Source organism: Capra hircus, chromosome 1, assembly GCF_001704415.2.
Source record: "Capra hircus breed San Clemente chromosome 1, ASM170441v1, whole genome shotgun sequence".
Lineage (NCBI taxonomy): Eukaryota > Metazoa > Chordata > Mammalia > Artiodactyla > Bovidae > Capra > Capra hircus.
In genome coordinates, this window is record NC_030808.1 from 143,730,538 (window position 1) to 143,750,642 (window position 20,105).

The 20,105-nt window shown below is 57.1% G+C and overlaps 2 protein-coding genes across 3 annotated transcripts in view; both read left to right on the forward strand.

The window, feature by feature from the left end:
• Positions 1–3,356, forward strand: part of TRAPPC10 (trafficking protein particle complex 10) — a 79,581-nt gene extending 76,225 nt beyond the window's left edge. Inside the window, exon 23 of one of the 2 annotated variants that reach the window (XM_018051841.1) lies at positions 131–3,356. In XM_018051841.1, the coding sequence (XP_017907330.1) occupies positions 131–369 (239 nt within the window). In that variant the 3' untranslated portion in view covers positions 370–3,356. The remainder of the gene's footprint in view (positions 1–130) is intronic. The other variant, XM_018051848.1, reaches the window with a different exon arrangement.
• On the forward strand, positions 4,654–19,100 carry PWP2 (PWP2 periodic tryptophan protein homolog (yeast)). The gene is made up of 21 exons (XM_018051861.1): positions 4,654–4,706; positions 5,955–6,067; positions 6,976–7,070; positions 7,686–7,785; positions 8,368–8,511; positions 9,395–9,530; positions 9,687–9,916; positions 10,119–10,262; positions 12,004–12,074; positions 12,381–12,517; positions 12,829–12,977; positions 13,123–13,270; positions 13,541–13,691; positions 14,279–14,459; positions 15,378–15,525; positions 16,023–16,131; positions 16,605–16,670; positions 17,144–17,362; positions 17,511–17,661; positions 17,804–17,878; positions 18,026–19,100. The coding sequence occupies exons 1-21, from the start codon at positions 4,689–4,691 to the stop codon at positions 18,201–18,203; spliced, it is 2,763 nt and encodes a 920-aa protein (XP_017907350.1). The 5' UTR covers positions 4,654–4,688; the 3' UTR covers positions 18,204–19,100.

The window sequence follows — 20,105 nt, forward strand, 5'->3', positions numbered from 1 at the left end:
TCTCTCCAAAGGCGTGGTGGCTGTTGACATCCTTGTGCCTTGAAGGGCGGCTCGGGAGGCGGGCAGCTCCCCGGGGTGGGAAGAGGCCACCGCAGGGCAGCCTCTGTCTCACTTCCTGTTCGTTTTGCAGATAGCTGGATAGAAAATGACAGCCTGTCGGTGGACAAGCACGTGGATGACCAGCTGGACAGCGGCAGCGTCAAGAGCAGGGGCAGTGTGCACTCAGCTGCCAGCAGCGAGCACAAAGGCCTGCCGATGCCCCGGCTCCGAGCACTGCCCCCCGGCCAGGCCTTCAACTCGAGTGCGGGCACGCAGGTCCTGGTCATCCCCAGCAAAGACGACCACGTCCTCGAAGTCAGCGTCACATGACGCACAGGGCTCACACAGTCCCCGGGCCGGGCATGTGTGCGCCGGAAGGATCCTGACTCGATGGTAGCCTTCTCCCTCTAACCTGCCTTGTGTGGACTCTGCCTGGCCGTGGGAGCGTCAGAGAAGTCCCCGTGCTCAGCTGGTTGTTCATATCACCCGGGGTGTCAGAGGCTGTTAACTTCCTCCCCCTTCCCCGTGATGTCCTCCAGGTTTGCCCAGAGCCCCGCCACTTACCTCCTCCTCCCTGCTCCCTGGAGAGCTTTCTGGAGCCCACTCGCCTGAGCAGCCTGTCATCTGCCAGTCTTCACCTGAAGCCCAGGTGTCTTTCAGGTGGACACACAGGCCCTGTGGGCTTGTTAGTGACGCGTATGCCTTTCTGCCACATGGCTGCCCAGTTTCTGGGCCAGGCGGGCTTGTGTGTCTCCTCAGGAGGAAAGCACAGCCCTTTATCCCAGGTCATCTAGTTGCGCTTTTCTAGAATAACTCCCTCTCTGGGCAGGGGGGTTGGGGGTGAGGAGGGAATAAAAACCCCTTCTGTGCCTTGGGACGTCAGACTGGGAGGGCCTGGAGCATCCGACAGCTGTAGCCGTTTTAAAGGTACTTAAAGACTAGGCCAGGGCATGAGAAACCACTCGGCACTGAGATGATTTAGGCATAAATGTTTCTGGAGCCCTTCCTCCCCTCTCCCCCCATGTGGATTAGGTATCATAGGCACTTGGAATTAAATATATATTTATTTTAATTATCATTTTATATGTGGGGTTAATATGTTGTGTTTTTCTCTCACCTTTCGAGTCTTTACATGTAATTGTTACTGTATAATCAGTATTTTTCTTTTGCACCTTAAGTCTCAGAAATTAAGAGGTTCCACTTAAATGACGATTAGAGGGGTCTTCTCAGCGTATTTCTGGTCTGGTTGTATGAGGGCGAGAGTCTTGGACTATTACTCTCCTGCCTACGACATGGCAGTTGTACCATACAAATGGGTTAATTTGCTTTAGGTTGTACATTTAATTGTACATATGGTTGATTTATTATTTTTAAAAGTACATACTAACTGATGTTTATGTATAAGTTGCACCAAAAATCAAGGACAAAATAAATGTGTGTTTGTTTTTATTGGTGTGAAAGTCACAGCTTGTAAATAAGTGTTGTATGTATTAAACCTTTTCCAGCTCTCCAAAGCGATGTATTTTTGTACATATGAAATAGAGAACTCTTAATTCATTGGGAAAGTGTGCTTGGAATTGAACCTGACCAGATTAATGCAAGTGAGTGTAGTTGGTCCAGCAGAGGGTGGGACCTCACGAATAACCTCAAATGTGTGAGCCTTAGAGAAAAAGGAGGCTTCTGCAGCCACCGCTGTCCCTGGCTGTCACCTCCTGGTGGCCTGGGGGCAAGAAGGCACAGGGCAAAATGAACAGAAAGCAGAGCATCACAGTCTCTTCAGTATATGGTCTTCCAGCTTGTTTAACAAATAAAGGTGGTGATCCTTGCTCCCCTGGTTTTCATTTATAGAAATTGGAGAAATGTACAAAGAAGATAAATACCGGTACATTTAATTAAATTTTTTAGAAATTTACCTTCTTTATGTGCAGTTTAAAGCTAATAAACTAAGCAGATTAGAAGCTCAGAATCTAATGGTAGTTAACAGTTTCTAACATGAGTTTGCTTTATTGTAAAAATTGGTGATTGCCCTACAGATCCGCCAAGCCCAGTGAATGAAGAGATCTTTGAGACTTGATTGTGTTAGAAAAGCCTCTCACCCATCTGCATGGTGAGCCTCAGGAGTCCAGGGCGGCACCCTCCATGTGTGACCTTCCGGAGGGGGATATGGGTCCGTGCTTCCCGATACCCAGTCGACTTTTGCACTGGGTTCTGATTCCACTATGAAATTCTCTAATTACATACATATTCAGAAGGGAAAAAATGAAGTGGAAGTACAAAGTGTCCATGGTGGTTTCTTATGTCTGAAAACTGACTGACATGAAATTTAATCACAGGTTTATTTTTTTCCTTGATTACCCAAGATCTTTTCAATCTAAGTTACGTGGGTACCTCTATTGTTATTTTTTTTTTAACATAAATGAAGAGTGTCACCTCAAACTTTTTTTTTTTTAGTCTAAAAGGCTGTAACTGAATTTTTGTTGTATTTAAAATAAGGCTTATGTGTTTGAGACAAGCTGGTTTTGTAGGTAAAAATGTAGCAGCTGTTGAACAATTGTAAAGCCAGGTATCGAATGTACATCCTGAGAAACAGTATGCAGCCATTTTACAGATATCTGTGGAAGATGTAAATACTAGCAAGTGGAAAAGGAAATAAGTTATAATTTTGGTGAATTTCATAGGGTCTCCTATGACTGGAAAAATTATAACTCTTCTTGTTTTAATGTGGAAATTCTTGTATTTAATCTGAAAATGACTTCTACCTGCAACTCCATCATCAGCTCAGCCTCTTGTGGGCCAGGTTCCCATAGGTGATGGGGTCTGGGTATCCCAGAGTTGGTGGAGAAAAGACACACAGGCTTCTAGTCAATTCCAGTAGTGTTTAAAATAAAACTGAGTTACAAAATGAAGTTAAACACTCCAGGTGTGTATATGAAATGAAAACTTGTACTACTTTTTATAAAACAGCAAACTAACCTGATCTAAATGTTTTATTGTCAACTGTAATCTTTAAAAGAAATCCTATGTGATTTTAAAATCTGACTTTTCATGAAAATGCCCCTTTCTCTAAATGTATTCACCCTGTGCACCAGGCTGTAAGACCTGAGAGTGTGGTCAAGATGGTTTGCTGGCGTTCTGCGGCTGGAAAAGGTGACAAGTTGGTGACTTTGATACTGCAGGTATTAACTCCATTTTCATAGTTTACTATGAAAGTCATTTTTCACATTATTCTGTAATATATTGTTAGACTAAAGCCATTGTATTAAGACTGTTTAAAATGTAAGCATTATAATTCTGAAAATACACATTTTAAGAAGAAACCTGCTGTCTTGGACTTCATTCTATCCTGTGGCGTGTGAAAATTGAGTGTGTAAAAAAAGGAATATTCTTGTTTTCTTTCCCTAATCCTTGTTCCTGACTACTAAACATTAATTCTTTTGGGGGTAGCATTAGGGATTGTTTTTCACAACTTACTGCCCATTTGTTGTTTAGCTGCTAGGTCATTTCTGACCCTTGCAACCCTGTGGACTATATAACCTGTCGGGCCCCTCTGTCCATGGGATTTTTTAGGGAGGAATACTAGAGTAGGTTGACATTTCCTCCTCTAGGAGATCTTCCCGACTCGGGGGTGCAGCCTCTCTCTCCTGCAGTGGCAGGTAGATTCTTGACTGCTGAGCCACCAGGGAAGCCCCTTAATGCCCAATAGCACACTAGAAGTAAGACATCTGAGTCTAGAGAGTTTTTGAGGTTTTTTGTAGACATATTTGCCATCCTACAGTTTGACATCTTAGAGTGCAAGGAGATCGATGCAGTCAATCCTAAAGGGAATCAACCCTGAATATTCATTGGAAGGACTGATGCTGAAGCTGAAGCTCCAGTGTTTTGGCCTCCTTTTGTGAAGAGCTGACCCATGGAAAAGACCCTGATGCTGGGAAAGGTTGAGGGCAGGAGAAGGGGTGGCGGAGGAAGAGACGGTTAGATAGCATCACCGATTCAATGGACATGAATTTGAGCAATTTCTGGGAGGTAGTGGAGGACAGAGGAGCCTAGCAGGCTACAGTCCAGTGGGTTGCAGACAGTTGGACACCGCTTAGCCCCTGAACAACAGTCTGACAAGGTAGCTGCCTCAGTCACATTTGGTATCTTCACTAATACAATTTCTTTTCTTCGGAAAAGGTTTTCCATTTACTTAGTCTTGCTGTTTTGCCCGCCCCCCCCCCCCCTTAACCTAGAGCTTTTAAACAAATAAGCGTCGTATCGGACGATCTGATCAGATCTCACCCTCCATGGTGCTGGAATGGTTTGTCAAAGCAGCCGGGCAAGCCACCCCAAGCCCAAGAGGACCTGAGCCTGACCTGCGGGGTGCAGAGCAGGGGGCTGGGGCTGCGCCTTGGGACCGTACTGGCTGCAAAGAACCCGCGCTTTGGGGAGGGGCCGCTGGGTGGGGTTTCGCCTCCGGGGCTGGACCGGCAGCCGGGAAACCACCCTTGGGGGCGGGGTCGGCCGGCAGGGACCCCACCTCGGGCGGCGCCGCTCCTCCAGGCCTCCAGGGGGCGCTGTGGCGCGTGGCCGCGCTCCCACCCCGGAAGTGCTTGCTTCGAGCTGAGGGGCGGGGCGCAGAGACTGCAAGCAACACACGTGTGGCTGCCGGGATGAAGTTCGCATACAGGGTGAGCGCGGGCCAGGGGTGGTGAGGGGTTCTTAACTCGGGGTCCGGATGGAGTCTCTCCTCTAGACTGCTCCCTCAGGGTCGGGGAGCCGAGCCTGGGTTGATTGGGTCAGGCACCACCGACCGGCTCCTCACCCGGCAGCCTGAGACAGGCCCGGCCCGGGCCCGCAGAGCCCCGGACTGGGACGGAGCGGCGCGCGCGGACGAAAAGGGCAGGAGCGCTAAGAGCGGGTCACGCCGAGATCCGAGCGGGGCAGCGGAGGCCAGCCCGGACGGAAGTCCTGGTTCCCAGGCTCCGCAGCTCGCGACGTGGGGAGGACGCGGGGGCAGCGGGCGGGAGCCGGGTGCCGAGCTCACTGGACGCGCTTCTGCATCGTCCCCGCGTCTCGGTCCCCTTGGCACAGCGGGCCACCTGTGTGTCTGGAGCCGTGAGCGTTTGCGCGGCCCTGCCTGCTGCTGCCACTGCCCTGAAGGCTGTTCCTCCGCAGGTTCGTCGTTTCCAGCCTTTCTCTCTCTGTCAAGTCCCAGCTCCTCATGTGCCAGGCTTAGCCTGGCCCTAGCCTCAGCGGGAGCTTCCTCAGGTCCACCCCACACCCAGGCTGCCCCTACCCATTCTGGTCTTCCAGCTCAGAATGCTCCCCCACTGTGACCCCACCCTCCCCTATCCAGGTCCTCTCGGTGTGCCGTCCATCCCCGGCTCTCCAGTCTCCCGTAACCTCCTGGGGTTCCCAGGGCCCTGCCGCCTGCAGCTCCAGATGCTCCTTGGCGATCCTTCCTGTCTCAGTGGCCCACACGCAGGTCGTGGGACCTGCAGGTGGTTGATGGTTGAATGAATGATTGAACGGATCGGCTGCCGGCAGATTACCCCGTTCAGGAAGCCTTAAACCCCACCTGCAGTCGGAAAGCTGTTCCATCAGCAGTTCTCTTCCTGCAGCACGGGTCCTGTCCCCCCTCCCTCCAGCAGACGCCTCTTGTCTGGAGGCTTCCCTGCGCTGACCCTGCCCTTTGTCTACCCCAGCGGAAGCTCACAGCCCCTGGGGACTGGGCTTATGTATTCTGTCTTGCTCAGGGCTGGACTGAGAGGTGCCCAGAAACTGTCCTGGGAGGAGGAGGGTGGCTCGAGGGACCCTGGGAATAATCAGGGAGCCTGCGAGAGTCTGCACCATCTCCTTGACCAGAAGCCTTGCTTCGTCGTTTCCAAGAGTTGTATTTTCTTTATATTATAGAGACAGTTTTGTTTTCTTTTCAGTTTTCAAATTTGCTGGGGACAGTCTATCGGTGTGGCAACTTAAATTTTACCTGTGATGGGAATTCAGTTATCAGCCCTGTGGGAAACAGAGTTACTGTGTTCGACTTGAAAAAGTAAGTATGCTAAAATGATCTTAGCAATAGTGATCCTTATAAAAACAGCTTTTTCCTCACCTGTCTAAAGCACAGCTTTTACTTAAGACGGCCCAAGAGGGGCCTGCAGATTCACGCAGTGCCAATGGATCAGCAGCAGGACTGGCTGTAGGGGTCCTGGTTTCTCCCTTCTAACCTCTCCACTGGACCCTGTGTCTTGAGGTTGTATCACTTGGCTGAAATATCTGGTAGAGGATGCCTGGGTATGGGACCAGCCCTAGACTGCTGCCTGGCCAGCATGCTCAGGTTCATTGTCTCCACTGAGCACTCACTTGGCTCAGACGTGTGACCTGGGTGAGACCCTCCTGTTGCAGAGGCTGCTTGGATCTCTGCAGGCCTCAGTTTTTTCATCAATAAGATGGGGCCACAGTACCTGCTGTGCTTGTGAGTTGTTTCCTGAAGTGCAGGGTGCACCCAGTTCCTGGCAGGTCATTGCTGGTGTCAACTGTTTAAGTGATGTGTGGCAGGGGCACTCCCAGGTCGAGGCCCCGTGGCTGCTGAAGAAGCAATGGAAAGTGATACAATAAAGGGCAGAATTAGAGTGTGACCCAGTGGCTACTTATCTTTACTTAGTTTCCCACGACTCCACATTTTTCTCATTCCTGCAGAAGGCCTTACTGGGCGTGTTGTCCCTGGGCTTACCCTCTTATTGGGCAGCTTGGTCATTTCCGGTTTCCTGACTGTATATTTGCAGGTCCTCTTGGTATGAGGCCCTAGAAGCAGAACTGACATGTTCAAAACGCATTTGTAAGGTTTTTATGTGTTTTGTGCAGGGGTGAGGGTTGCTGGTGCAGGCTGGTCTGCCCCAGCCGCCACCCCCACCCCGATGACGTGAGTGTAGTGGCTCAGCTTTGGTTTTTGTCTCCCAGCAACAAGTCCAACACCCTGCCCCTGGCCACTCGCTACAACATCAAGTGTGTGGGGCTGTCCCCGGACGGCCGCCTGGCCATCGTTGTTGATGAAGGTAACCACCTCAACAGGGGGCCAGGTGTGGTGGTGTCCAGATGACTAGAGGCCAACACTGAGACCCTTGCGGGTCGAGGTCCCACCACTGCCTCGGTTGCTTCTGTATCTGGGCCTGGGTGGGACTCGGGTGGGCATGTGAGGCATCCTTCCTGGCAGTGTGCTGCCCACAGTGCAGGGCCCAGGGCCCGCCTTCAGGGCCTAGTGTGTGCACACTGTGTGCAGGGCCTCAGTCTGCTCTCCCTTCCCACAGGGGGCGGTGGGCTGCTGGCCAGCCTGGCCCTCAGTCTGCTCCCTCCGCACAGGGGGCGGTGCGCTGCTGGTCAGCCTGGCCCTCAGTCTGCTCCCTCCCCACAGGGCGATGCGCTGCTGGCAGCCTGGCCCTCAGTCTGCTCTCCCTTCCCACAGGGGGTGATGTGCTGCTGGCCAGCCTGGCCCTCAGTCTGCTCCCTCCGCACAGGGGGCGGTGCGCTGCTGGCCAGCCTGGCCCTCAGTCTGCTCCCCCTTCCCACAGGGGGTGATGTGCTGCTGGTCAGCCTGGCCCTCAGTCTGCTCCCTCCCCACGGGGTGGTGCGCTGCTGGCCAGCCTGGCCCTCAGTCTGCTCCCTCCCCACAGGGGGCGATGCGCTGCTGGTCAGCCTGGTCTGCAGGTCTGTGCTGCACCACTTCCACTTCAAGGGTGCTGTGCACAGCGTCTCCTTCTCCCCCGATGGCAGGTACGCATCTGCGGACGGGGTGGGAGCCGTGGAGCTGCATTACTCATGTGCTGGGCTCGGATGGCCAATGATCCGAGCCACAGACAGCCCCTGAGCCATAAGGGAGCCTTGGTGTTGGGTGGTACAGGCCCCTGGCCCCGACGTCCACCATGAGGACAACGGGGCCAGACCTGGCCTGTTCTTGGACTGCAGGAAAGGGGGCTCGATCTCGGGTTGCTCACACCTGGGCCAGCCTGGCTGTGTTGGGGAGGAGGCGCTCCAGTGGTCAGCTGTGAGCCCCAGCTGAAACACAGTAGAGGGCGTCCTGGGCTGGGGCTGTCCGAGTTTGCCCTAACCTTGGCGACCATCTCCCAGACTGGTGGGAGGGCCTGAAGGGGTGTCTGCTCCAAGGCAAAAGTGTGGCGTGACCTAGAGTCCGTCCACTTCTTCCCCAACTGTCCACCCAGAGGAGAGGGAACTTGGGGCCCGTGAGAGGCAGGGTGAGGCTTAGGGCCCCACCCAGGTTTGCCTCCTGTGGGAAGCTGGCCTCGGGCTCAGGACCTGCCCTGGTGTCCGATGTTGACGACACCGTTTCTATGGCAGGAAATTCGTCGTCACCAAAGGCAACATTGCTCAGATGTACCATGCCCCTGGGAGGAAGCGGGAATTCAACGCATTCGTCCTGGACAAAACCTATTTTGGGCCATATGACGAGACCACATGCATTGACTGGACGGACGACTCCCGGTGAGGCAGGGGTGCTGGACATGGGAGGGGCCTGAAGGGGCACCTGTGAAGTGTCTGATCACGTGGGGTGACTTGTCACGTCCCCAGCTCTTTTTCAAATGGCCTGTCACAAGCCTCTCGTGAGGGTTGGATGCAGGCCTGGCTCTTGAGTCTGAGTCAGGTCTGCTGACCCTGGTCACTGGAGAGCAGAGCGAAGCATGGCCCAGGGTGAGGACGGCCCGAGCCAGCGCGCTGCAGCCCAGCCTCCATGGCAGCCGTGGGCGGCGGGAGCGCTGGCAGCGTCTCCCAGGCTGGCTGCCCAGGCAGTGCTCTGGGCAACTGTCCCAAAGGCGTCCTGGGGCTGTGTCTGCTGCCCTGCATTCAGGGGCGAGGGGAGGGAGCCGGGGGGGGGCGCGGCTGGGGGTGGCTGCCACTTTCTAGACCAGGCCGACTCTTCCCACGTTCTCTGGGCCACAGTGCAGGAACAGCCCCAGGCTCACACTGTGTCTGTGGGCGATGCTGGTGGTCTGTGGGCTGCCACAGCCAAGAAGTCATGCCCTCTGCATGGCCTGGGCCCACATCTGGCTTTCCTCCTGCCAAGAGCGCAGTTGGCTCCAACTGGGGTCAGGGAGATGGGAGGCACAGGGTCCCCCAGGAGGCCTTCCGTTGGGCTCAGGGGTCGGTCCTTGGGCCCCCGTGGGCCAAGGGGAGAGACTGTTTTGCAACGAGGGGCAGCGACACACGTGCAGTGAGACCCCTGGCCCTGGGAGAACCGCAGGTGGACCCAGCCCCCGCCCAGGGCGGACGCAGACCCGAGCCGACCTCGGGCTTCACCCCCGTGCCCCGGGATGCTGGAAGGTGGACGCCCGCGAACCCAGGCCGAGCTGTGGCCCCCTGTCCCCAGGTGCTTTGCAGTCGGGAGCAGAGACATGTCCACGTGGGTGTTTGGGGCCGAGCGCTGGGACAACCTCATCTACTACGCGCTGGGGGGACACAAGGATGCCATCGTGGCCTGCTTCTTCGAGGCCAGCAGCCTGGACGTACGTCCCCATCACAGCCCCTCCCCTGGGGACACGGGGGCCGTGGGGGCCAGGCAGGCTTTGGCTGCACCGGCCCACGTTCTCGTCCCCACAGCCTGGGTGGGTGTGGGCTGGGGGTTGGGGAACCCCCCTGGGCTCACCCGTCTTCCTCTGCAGCTGTACACGCTCAGCCAGGACGGCGCCCTGTGCGTGTGGCAGTGTGACACCCTTCCTGAGGGCCTGCGGCTGAAGGCCCCCACAGGCTGGAAGGCAGACCTGCTGCGGAGGGAGGAGGAGGAGGAGGAGGAGGAGGAGGAAGGGGCAGAGAGGGAGACTACCATCCGCGGGAAGGCCACGCCGGCCGCCGAGGAGCAGCAAGGGAAAGTGAAGTACTCGCGGCTGGCCAAGTAGGTGCCCATCCTGCACCAGGGTGGGGGGTGAGGACCGGGGGCACTGCAGGGCAGCACCAACCTGCTGTCCCCCGCCTGCCCTTGGGGGCTGGGGTCTCCACCTGCCCCGAGGGGCCAGGGCGGAGGCTGGGGTGAGGGTGTGGGATCAGCCAGGCTCTCTGGTCCCTCTCCCACAGTTCTTGTGTCCCTGTCTGTTTAGGTACTTTTTCAACAAAGAAGGAGATTTTAACAATCTGACGGCTGCTGCATATCACAAGAAGGTCCACCTCTTGGTCACTGGTTTTGCTTCTGGAATCTTCCACCTTCACGAGCTCCCAGAGTTCAACCTTATCCACTCGCTGAGGTCAGCACCTCTGCTGTGTGTGGGCAGTTGTGTACACCTGTGTGTGCGGTCATGTACCTGTGTGTGTGGTCATGTACCTGTGTGTGTGGTCATGTACCTGTGTGTGCCGTCGTGTACCTGTGTGTGTGTGGTCGTGTACCTGTGTGTGTGGTCATGTACCTGTGTGTGCCGTCGTGTACCTGTGTGTGTTGTTGTGTACATGCATGTGTGTACAGCCATGTACCTGTGTGTGCGGTCATGTACCTGTGTGTGCCGTCGTGTACCTGTGTGTGTGTGGTCGTGTACCTGTGTGTGTGTGGTCGTGTACCTGTGTGTGTAGTCGTGTACCTGTGTGTGCCGTCGTGTACCTGTGTGTGTTGTTGTGTACATGCATGTGTGTACAGCCATGTACCTGTGTGTGCGGTCATGTACCTGTGTGTGCCGTCGTGTACCTGTGTGTGTGCGGTCGTGTACCTGTGTGTGTGTGGTCGTGTACCTGTGTGTGTGCCGTCGTGTACCTGTGTGTGCCGTCGTGTACCTGTATGGGTGGTCATGTACCTGTGTGTGTTGTTGTGTACATGCATGTGTGTACAGCCATGTACCTGTGTGTGTGGTCATGTACCTGTGTGTGTGGTCATGTACCTGTGTGTGTGTGGTCATGTACCTGTGTGTGTGGTCATGTACCTGTGTGTGTGTGGTCATGTACCTGTGTGTGTGTGGTCATGTACCTGTGTGTGTGGTCATGTACCTGTGTGTGTGCGGTCATGTACCTGTGTGTGCCGTCGTGTACCTGTGTGTGTGTGGTCGTGTACCTGTGTGTGTGTGGTCGTGTACCTGTGTGTGTGCCGTCGTGTACCTGTATGGGTGGTCATGTACCTGTGTGTGTTGTTGTGTACATGCATGTGTGTACAGCCATGTACCTGTGTGTGTGGTCATGTACCTGTGTGTGCCGTCGTGTACCTGTGTGTGTTGTTGTGTACATGCATGTGTGTACAGCCATGTACCTGTGTGTGTGGTCATGTACCTGTGTGTGTGGTCATGTACCTGTGTGTGTGTGGTCATGTACCTGTGTGTGTGGTCATGTACCTGTGTGTGTGTGGTCATGTACCTGTGTGTGCCATCGTGTACCTGTGTGTGTGTGGTCGTGTACCTGTGTGTGTTGTTGTGTACATGCATGTGTGTAGTCATGTACCTGTGTGTGCTGTTGTGTACACGTGTGTGTACAGTCATGTACCTGTGTGGGTGGTCGTGTGTACATGTGAGCTCTCCGTCCACCAGCCAGGCAGCGTGGGTGGAAGCCATACCATGGCTGCCAGGACTGAGGGCCATGGAGGGATCAGGAGGCCCGACCGGCTCCATGGTTGGCTTCCCGAACACCCATCCTCACCTCTGTCCTGGGTTGAGGGGCTTAGGGTGCTGTGCCACCCTCCATCTCAGACGTGCCGCTCCCACCCCCAGTCACGGGGAGGTGTGTGCAGGTCATGCTGTTCTTATCTTCCGTTTTCATTTTCCCTCCTGTATCTTCGGAGTATAGAGGAAACCGAAGTGTTGGTTTCATGAAGCCACAAGCTCTGAGTTTTTGAACATGGGGTGCAGAAGCTCTGGGTTTTCTGTTGTTCTGAGTGAAGTAAACACAGTAACCGGATGGGGAGGAGGTGGGTGCTGCCAGCCAGGAGACCTGGCCCCATCCTGGCTTGTGCAGCCACCCTGGGGTGGGGACGGAGGCCTTGCTGTGCTGACCGGGTCCCGTGTGTCTCCCCAGCATCTCGGATCAGAGGGTTGCCTCCGTCGCCATCAACAGCTCTGGGGACTGGATCGCCTTTGGGTGCTCAGGTTGGTGCCTGGGTTTGTGAGGTGACCCGAGTGGAGCTCCTCCTCCCTGGGAAGCCTGCCCTGCCCCAGCTCGCTCCCGAGGCTCCGGGGCCAGGCTGGCAGGCCGCTGGCTCACTGTGAAAAAGCAGCTAATGAAACCTTGAGAACAGAGGCTCCTCCGAGTCTGAGTCCCGTTGCCACCTGAAACGCTTAGCCTGTGGCCCCGGCCTCTGGGGGCGATGTGGTGGGCGGCATCTCCGCTCTGGGTCCCCGTGTTCAGGCCCGGGCGGGAAGCGGGGGTCACGCGCGGTCCTGTGCGCCCCGCAGGCCTGGGCCAGCTGCTGGTGTGGGAGTGGCAGAGTGAGTCCTACGTGCTCAAGCAGCAGGGCCACTTCAACAGCATGGTGTCCCTGGCCTACTCCCCCGACGGGCAGCACATCGTGACCGGCGGGGACGACGGCAAGGTGGGCTGGCTGTGTCGCGTCGGGGGGCCCCCCTCCTGTCTCTGTTCTGCTGACCGGCTGGGGGGTGCCACACTGGTGGTCTGCCCCAATAGCAAGGAACCCCCCGGGCTCCTAAGAAGCTGTTCACAGGCTCGCCGGTGTCGGAACGAAGAGCCTTGTACCGTGTTTCCCTTCCTGACTTGATTTTCCGTACGTGGCTCGGGTCCGTGCTGCCGGCAGCTGCTCTGACGCGGGAGGCCCCCCGCAGCCCCTAGTCCTCACTCACCAGGGCACCCACGTGGGCTGTCCTGAGCCGTGGCCTCCCTGCTCAGGTCAAGGTGTGGAATACCCTCAGCGGCTTCTGCTTTGTCACTTTCACGGAGCACTCAAGTGGGGTCACCGGCGTGACCTTCACCACCACTGGCTACGTCATCGTGACCTCCTCCATGGACGGGACTGTGCGTGCCTTTGATCTTCACAGGTGACTTCCTGTGGGGACCTTGGCTCTTCAGGGTACCCCTGAGCTCTGGGCTGTGAGAGCAAGGTCAAGGGGTCGGGCTTGTCAGGAAGACACGACTGAGGGCATGTGGCCCCAGAACTGTCCCAACTGGGCTGTCCGCCCACAGGTACCGGAACTTCCGCACCTTCACATCCCCACGCCCCACCCAGTTCTCCTGCGTGGCTGTGGACTCGAGCGGGGAGATCGTCTCTGCTGGAGCACAGGACTCTTTCGAGGTCTTCATCTGGTCCATGCAGACGGGCCGGCTGCTTGATGTAAGGGCCACAAGTCTGGGAGGGGCCAGGGTGCGGGGAGGGGGCCTAGCGAGAAGAGTGGGGATAGGGGTCACGTCCAGCAGAGGTGGCACCGTTTACATACATTTCCTGGCAGGCTCCACTCCCTGGCCCAACCAAGGTGGGGTTCCTTCACCCCCAGCCCAGGGCCCGTGGCCTCTGCACACCAGCATCCAGCAGGCGAGCTCAGCCCCGGGGTGGAGGACCCCCGAGGGTCTCAGGTCCTCAGAGCTCTCTTCTGAATGGCCACAGGTTTTGTCTGGCCACGAGGGGCCCATCAGCGGACTGTGTTTTAACCCCATGAAGTCGGTCCTGGCCAGCGCCTCCTGGGACAGGACGGTGCGTCTGTGGGACATGGCGGACAGCTGGAGGACCACAGAGACGCTGGCCCTCACTTCTGACGGTGAGTGGCACCCAGGGGAAAGGCCCTGTCTTAGTCACATGCTTGGGTAAACCCAGGGTCCCGAGCGCATGGACTGTCAGGACTGGTGGCCCCAGAGTTTCGTGGGCTGTGGGGGTTGGCAGCACAGCCGTGTGGCTTGGCATCGGGCTCCCCAGCAGAGTGAGCGAGCGGGGGCCCTGCTGCAGCTGGCTTCCCTCCCGTTCCTGGGAGCGAGGCCCTACCCCGCCGCCTGCCCATGCCCAGCCTTCACAGAACCCAGTCGTCGGCCCCGGGCTCTCAGTCTCTGCGGTGGTCTAGGCTCTCTGCTACCTCACACGGGTCTGATTCAGGCTTTTAGCTGTTGGGCCCTGCATCTTCTCAGGGCCCCTGTACTGACCCTGCCTCCAGCTAGTCTGTTTCTAGCCTGCTCACGGCCTCCACGTGGCATCTCCTGCCCAGACTCTGTCACCAGGCTGCCCAGCTTGGTCATGCTTGGGTGGGTCCTGCGGCCCCCAGACCCTCAGGGTGCCAGGATGAGGGCAGGGCAGAGTTGCCCAATGGCTGGAGCCCAGGGTTTTCCCCGGCCCTGATTAGACGTCTCTTCTTAGCTCTGGCCGTGACCTTTCGCCCTGATGGTGCTGAGTTGGCCGTGGCCACACTGAACGCACAGATCACCTTCTGGGACCCTGAGAATGCAGTACAGACGGGCTCCATCGAGGGCAGACATGACCTCAAGACGGGCCGGAAGGAGCTGGACAAGATCACCGCCAAGCACTCAGCCAAGGGGAAGTGAGTGCCCAGTGGGGTGTGTCCCGAAGCCTGGGGGCTCCGTGGCTGGGACCTCAGAGGGAGCAGGTTGTCCTGGGGCCCATGTGGGTTAACAGGTGTCCATGTTGTCACACCCCGAGGATAAGTGTTTGTGGGTCCTGTTTTCAGGTCCAGGGTGCGTCCCTGGCAGTCTGCTGCCCTGCAGGCCATCTCTCAGAGCCTGCACTGTTTACGCCCATCCAGGGCAGCGGCTTCTAGTCTCCCCACGTCACGAGCAGTGCTCTTTACTCTGGTTTACAGTCACAGCTGTGCTGCGGGGGGGCGAGGCGGTGTAGGCATGCCTGGGGCTTGGCGTCCCCCGTGCGCTGGTGTTCCTGGGCATCTGCTCATCAGCTGACAGGCCATCATGTGTGGGCTGTGTTAATGGGTGTGTCTGTGGTGCCGAGTTGCAAGGGCTCTCTGCAGACTCAAGATATGAGGCCTCATCAAATACACAATCTTCAGATACCTCCTCCTCCAGTCGCTCGTCTCCACTTTCTCTCAAGGATGTTAATGTGAAGCACAAACGATTTTAACTGTGACAAAGCCCCACTTGTTTTTTTTGGTCACTCAAGCTCTTTGTGTCATATCTAAGAATCCTTTGCCAAACCCCAGGTTGCAGTCCAAGTCCTGGGAGCCAGCCAGGGCAGCGCAGGCCTGAGCTCTGGTCCTGTCCACGGCCACTGTGGGGGTGGTGGGCGGGCTGACCCGTCTCCGTGCTGACTTCAGTTGGAAGCGCCCTGACGCAGCGCTGCGGTCCTTGACCTCCACCAGGGGTCGTGCTGCCCGCGGGGAGCCGGGTGACGGGGCTGCAGGGTTTGGGCTGGAGCCCTGGAGGGGGCAGGGGCGCATGCCATTTGCCCTCTGGATGGTGACTAAGCCCGCATGCCCTCTGCCCAGGGCCTTCACCACTCTGTGCTACTCCGCGGATGGCCAGAGCATCCTGGCGGGAGGGATGTCCAAGTTCGTGTGCATCTATCACGTCAGGGAGCAGATTCTCAGGAAGAAGTTCGAGATCTCCTGCAACCTGTCATTGGACGCCATGGAGGTGTGTGAGCTCCGGGGGCGCTGCAGGGCTCCGTGGTCCCCAGAGCTGTCCGGCCTCACCTGGAGGCCTCCTCACACCCTAGCCCCGCAGGCAACCTGGGGACCCTCCAGACAGGTGTGCTCGCCTGGGTTCACCTGTCCTGGCCCTCGTGCCAGGTGAGGGGCTTCTCTGTGCGTCCGCAGCCCACCCCTCCGAGGTGTTGGGGCTGGAATATTCTCATCATGTCCCCAGGACAGGCTGAGGCAAGTGGTAGCAGAGGCTCCCCACGTGCGTCTCCCTTGCAGGCTCTCGCACACCCTCTGTTCAGACATTGAGTTACGAGAACCCGCCCTCTTCAGGCCTGACTGTGGGCCCCGGGCTGTCTTGTCTCGGGCTCCCTGTGTCCCGTGTGGGTTCCAGGCAGAACTGGGCCCCATGTTGGTGATGCAGGGGGAGGTGGGGCAGATGAGTGCACCTTCCCACCTCCCACAGTGAGATGTCTGGGTTTCGCCCTTCAGGAATTTTTGAACCGAAGGAAAATGACGGAGTTTGGCAACCTGGCACTCATTGACCAAGATGCTGCGGAGGAGGGCGGGGTTGTCATACCATTGCCGGGTGTGAAGAAAGGTGAGCAGGGGGTTCTCTCGTGTCCCACAGCCAGGCCATGGCAGGCTGTCCTACTCCCTGGCCATTTTCCTGGGTAATAGCAGCTTTGCTCCCTTGTTGAGGCTATAGCAGTTGATGTCCAGGAACCTGGCCTGGGTGGGCCCCCCTGTGAGCAGCTGGATGTCTGGCTGGTGCCCAGCCCTGTGCCTTGCTCCTAGTACGTGCCCCCATGTGGCCAGAGAAAAAGCCTTGTGTCAGGAGTGCAGGGCCTCCCCTGCCTGGCAGCCCTGGGCTGGGCGGGGCTTTCCCTAGGCGCAGGGGTCTGCTCTAGGCTGGGCCCTAGCCCACGGGAATGTCTACACTGAGGGCTTGCCTGTGGAGGCCGCCAGCACCCGCGAAGCAGCACCTGAGGCCCTGCACCGTGGACCTCCCTCTGTGGGGGGGGGTGCTGAGGTGTGTGCAGCCCTCTGAGTAGGGGGAATCTCTGTTCCCAGGTGACATGAGCTCCCGGCACTTCAAACCTGAGATCAGGGTGACTTCACTCCGCTTCTCCCCCACCGGTGAGCCCTGGGCTTCGGGTCATCAGGGTGGGAGAGGTGGGCTTGGTCCCGATGGGCTTCTGGGCCTGTCACCCTGCTCCCGGGGCCAGCTCTGGGCACCACAGTCCCCCTGGGGTCCGATGTCATCTGTGTCCTTGCTGGAGGGCAGATGTGGCTGCAGACGTGGCTGGCGTGGGGGCATGGAGACAGGCAGCTCCCCCACCCCCCAACAGTGGTGTCGTCCTTGGGCCTCATCCCCCACCCGCCCCAACCCCTGGAGTGTCTGGCGGTGACAGGACAGGGTCTTAGTGGCTGGGGTTCACAGGGGCCATAACAGAGGCCCAGGCACCCCTTCCTGAGGGGCCAGCATCCCCAGGCTCCCTCCACACTTTCACTCAGGGTCCCAGATGTGTTCAGGACCTGTGCTTCAAAAAAAGGGGGAAAGTGGAAATAAATGTTCAGGAAGCCTTTCTCAAGTCTGCTTTTTGTTGCAGGGCGCTGCTGGGCGGCCACCACCACCGAGGGGCTCCTCATTTACTCCTTGGATGCCCAGATGCTCTTTGACCCGTTCGAGCTGGACACCAGCGTCACCCCCGTGCGGATCCGGGCGGCGCTGCGCCAGCGGGACTTCACCAGGGCCATCCTCCTAGCCTTCCGGCTCAACGAGAGGAAGCTGCTGCAGGAGACCCTGGAGGCGGTGCCCTGGGACGAGAGTGAGCCTGGGCCAGAGGAGCGGGGGTGCCCCGGGGGCCTGCGTTCACACATGCTGGCCGGTTCTGCACGTGCAGAGGCCACAAGCTGTGAGCACATCTCTCCTGACGGGGTCTTTGTGGACTGAGTGTGGCTGTCCTTCCCTCACAGTCGAGGTCATAAGCTCCTCCCTGCCCGACTTGTACGTGGAGAAGGTGTTGGAGTTTTTAGCTTCATCCTTTGAAGTATCTCGCCATTTAGAATTCTACCTCATATGGACTCAGAAACTGCTCATGGTGCATGGACAGAAGCTGAAATCCAGGTACACCCTGCCCACTCACCGTGGACTCCCATCACTGGGGCCGCTGGCTGGGATGGGGGCGGCAGCCTTTACCCAGGGACAGCGTGGAGTGGGTCCCGGGGGCCTCGGGTGGCAGCCCACGCTGAGGAACGTCTTTTTCCAGAGTGGGGACGCTGCTGCCAGTGGTTCAGTTCCTTCAGAAGAACATCCAGCGCCACTTGGATGATGTCTCCAAACTGTATGTGATGTCTCCCGGTGGGAGGGAGCAAGGGGGCTTTCACTGTCGCCAGCTGGTCCAGCCAGGGTCACTCCCCGTGTTGTCAGACCTGGGCTCAAAGGGCCCCCGCGTCGGTCTCACTGACACGAGTCCCATGTGTCCTCACAGCTGTGACTGGAACCGCTACAACCTGCAGTACGCGCTGGCCGTCTCGAAGCAGCGGGGCCTGAAGCGGCCCTCAGAGCCACCGGGCAGTGAGGAGGAGGCAGACGCGTCCGAGGACGACGACGACAGTCTGCACCTGCTCGGGGGAGGGCCTGGGCACGCGGACGGGCCGCTGGCCTAGGGCCGCACCCCACGGCTCTGGTTGGGACACTGGGCGAGGAGGGGCCGCCACCGCGGGGGGCAGCCGTCCCGAGAGCCAGAGCCCCAGCCCCGGGACTCGCTCCACAGCAGGCACCAAACACCGCCGCGGGGTTGGGTTCCCGGCGGGCACGACTCAGCACTCAGGGCCCGGGAGCGGCTGCCGTTGAAAACACCTTGCAGAGAGGCTAGTGGGCCAACGTGTGTAGATGCAAACTTTGTATGAGGATTTTTATATTTTTTATATAAAGTTTTGATAATTTTAGGGATGAAAAAGACATGTATTTCTAAAACATATGTATTAAGGCTGATCTCTGAATTTAAACTGCTTGTAACGCATCCTGGGTGTGACTGTCGTGCTGGCACCTCCATGCCAGCGAACAGGTGAGCTGGCCAGGTAGCCTGGCCACCAGCCTCATCTCCCTGCCCAGGGTTGGAGCAAGGAGCATCGCTGGACTCTTGAGTTTGGAGATGGCCTGGGAGCCCCAGGGCTGGGCCTGGATGGGCTTCCCAGGGAGACTTGTCGGACCTGCTTGCCAGCTCCAAGGAGGACTCCATCCCGCGAGGCCCGTCAGGAAGGGTCACGAGGGTGGTCCAGACCACAGCCAGGCGCCTGGTCTCTCAGCAGTGACAGCCTCCAGGGTCGGGACATAGGCCCCAGCCTGCAGGTCTCCAGAGGTATGGCCAGGAGTCACTGGACGTTATTGGGAAAAGCAGCAGGCAGGCTCCTGCTTGTCAGGTGTGTCACCTTGCGGTGCTCTCCTATCTGCTTGTGAAACGTGTGTGTTCTGTAAATATAATATCTATCAGATCCTCTTCCATCACTGGGTCTTAAGCTATAAAATAAACACATGGATGGTTGTGTATGTTCAGACACAGATAACTCATCTGTAAGCTATCCCCGTGGTCCTAAAAAGAATTCGGACAGACCTTTTTCTCCCCTCTCCCTGCTGGTGGTTGTCACCCACCAAGACTGGGACACAAATACTCTGAATCTATTGTCAAAAGCCACTACAGCAGCAGGCGGTGAAGAGCGGTGTAGGGTCTGTCTTCCCACGCCCATCTTGGGGTCAGGCTCCCCCACTAATAATCAGAAGAGGACTGAGTAATGTAACCTTGACCTTCCTCTAGAGGCTACCCCAACATCACTCCTGAAACAAAATTCCTGTGTTAATTTGACTTCTCCAGTACATGCAGCTATACAGTTCTCGTCTTTACAGATTTTTGTGTGTTTATTTTAGGCAGCACTGGGTCTTCATTGCAGGTGGGCTTTCTCTAGTGGCAAGTGGGGCCACTCTTCCTTGTGCGCAGGCTTCTCACTGCAGTGGCTTGTCTTACTGCAGAGCATGAGCTCTAGGCAGGCAGGCTCAGTAGTTCGGGCATGTGGGCTTACTTTCTCCCTGACAAGTGGGATCCTCCCGGACCAGTGATTGAACCCATGTTTCCCTTATTGTCAGGCAGATTCTGCACCAGAGCCACTAGGAAAGCCCGCACACCACTAGACAGGTCCCTTAACGATGTACTTAAATGCCTCCCTACAGAGCTCGGACCTGCCATTATCCACAACCCAGGACACCCTACCAATTGGGTGCCAGCCGCAAACTAACCTTACAGCTTGTTATCTATTCCACAGAGGGGGATCCAAAATGAGTCAGCAAAGGAACTGACCCAAACCAAAGATGGACAAGCCTTCCAGGGTGCTCCTAACTTGTCTGGGCAGCCTTAGAACATGCTGGCTACCAAGAGCCCATCGAGTATGAAGCATGGGTTCAAGTAAAATAAGTGTAACAGGTCCCCAGACAGGAATTACTTGAAGAGTTCCCAGTGTAAAGTCACTGTGCCTGACACCTCGACCAGCCTGACCCACAACTCCAACCCTCCCTCT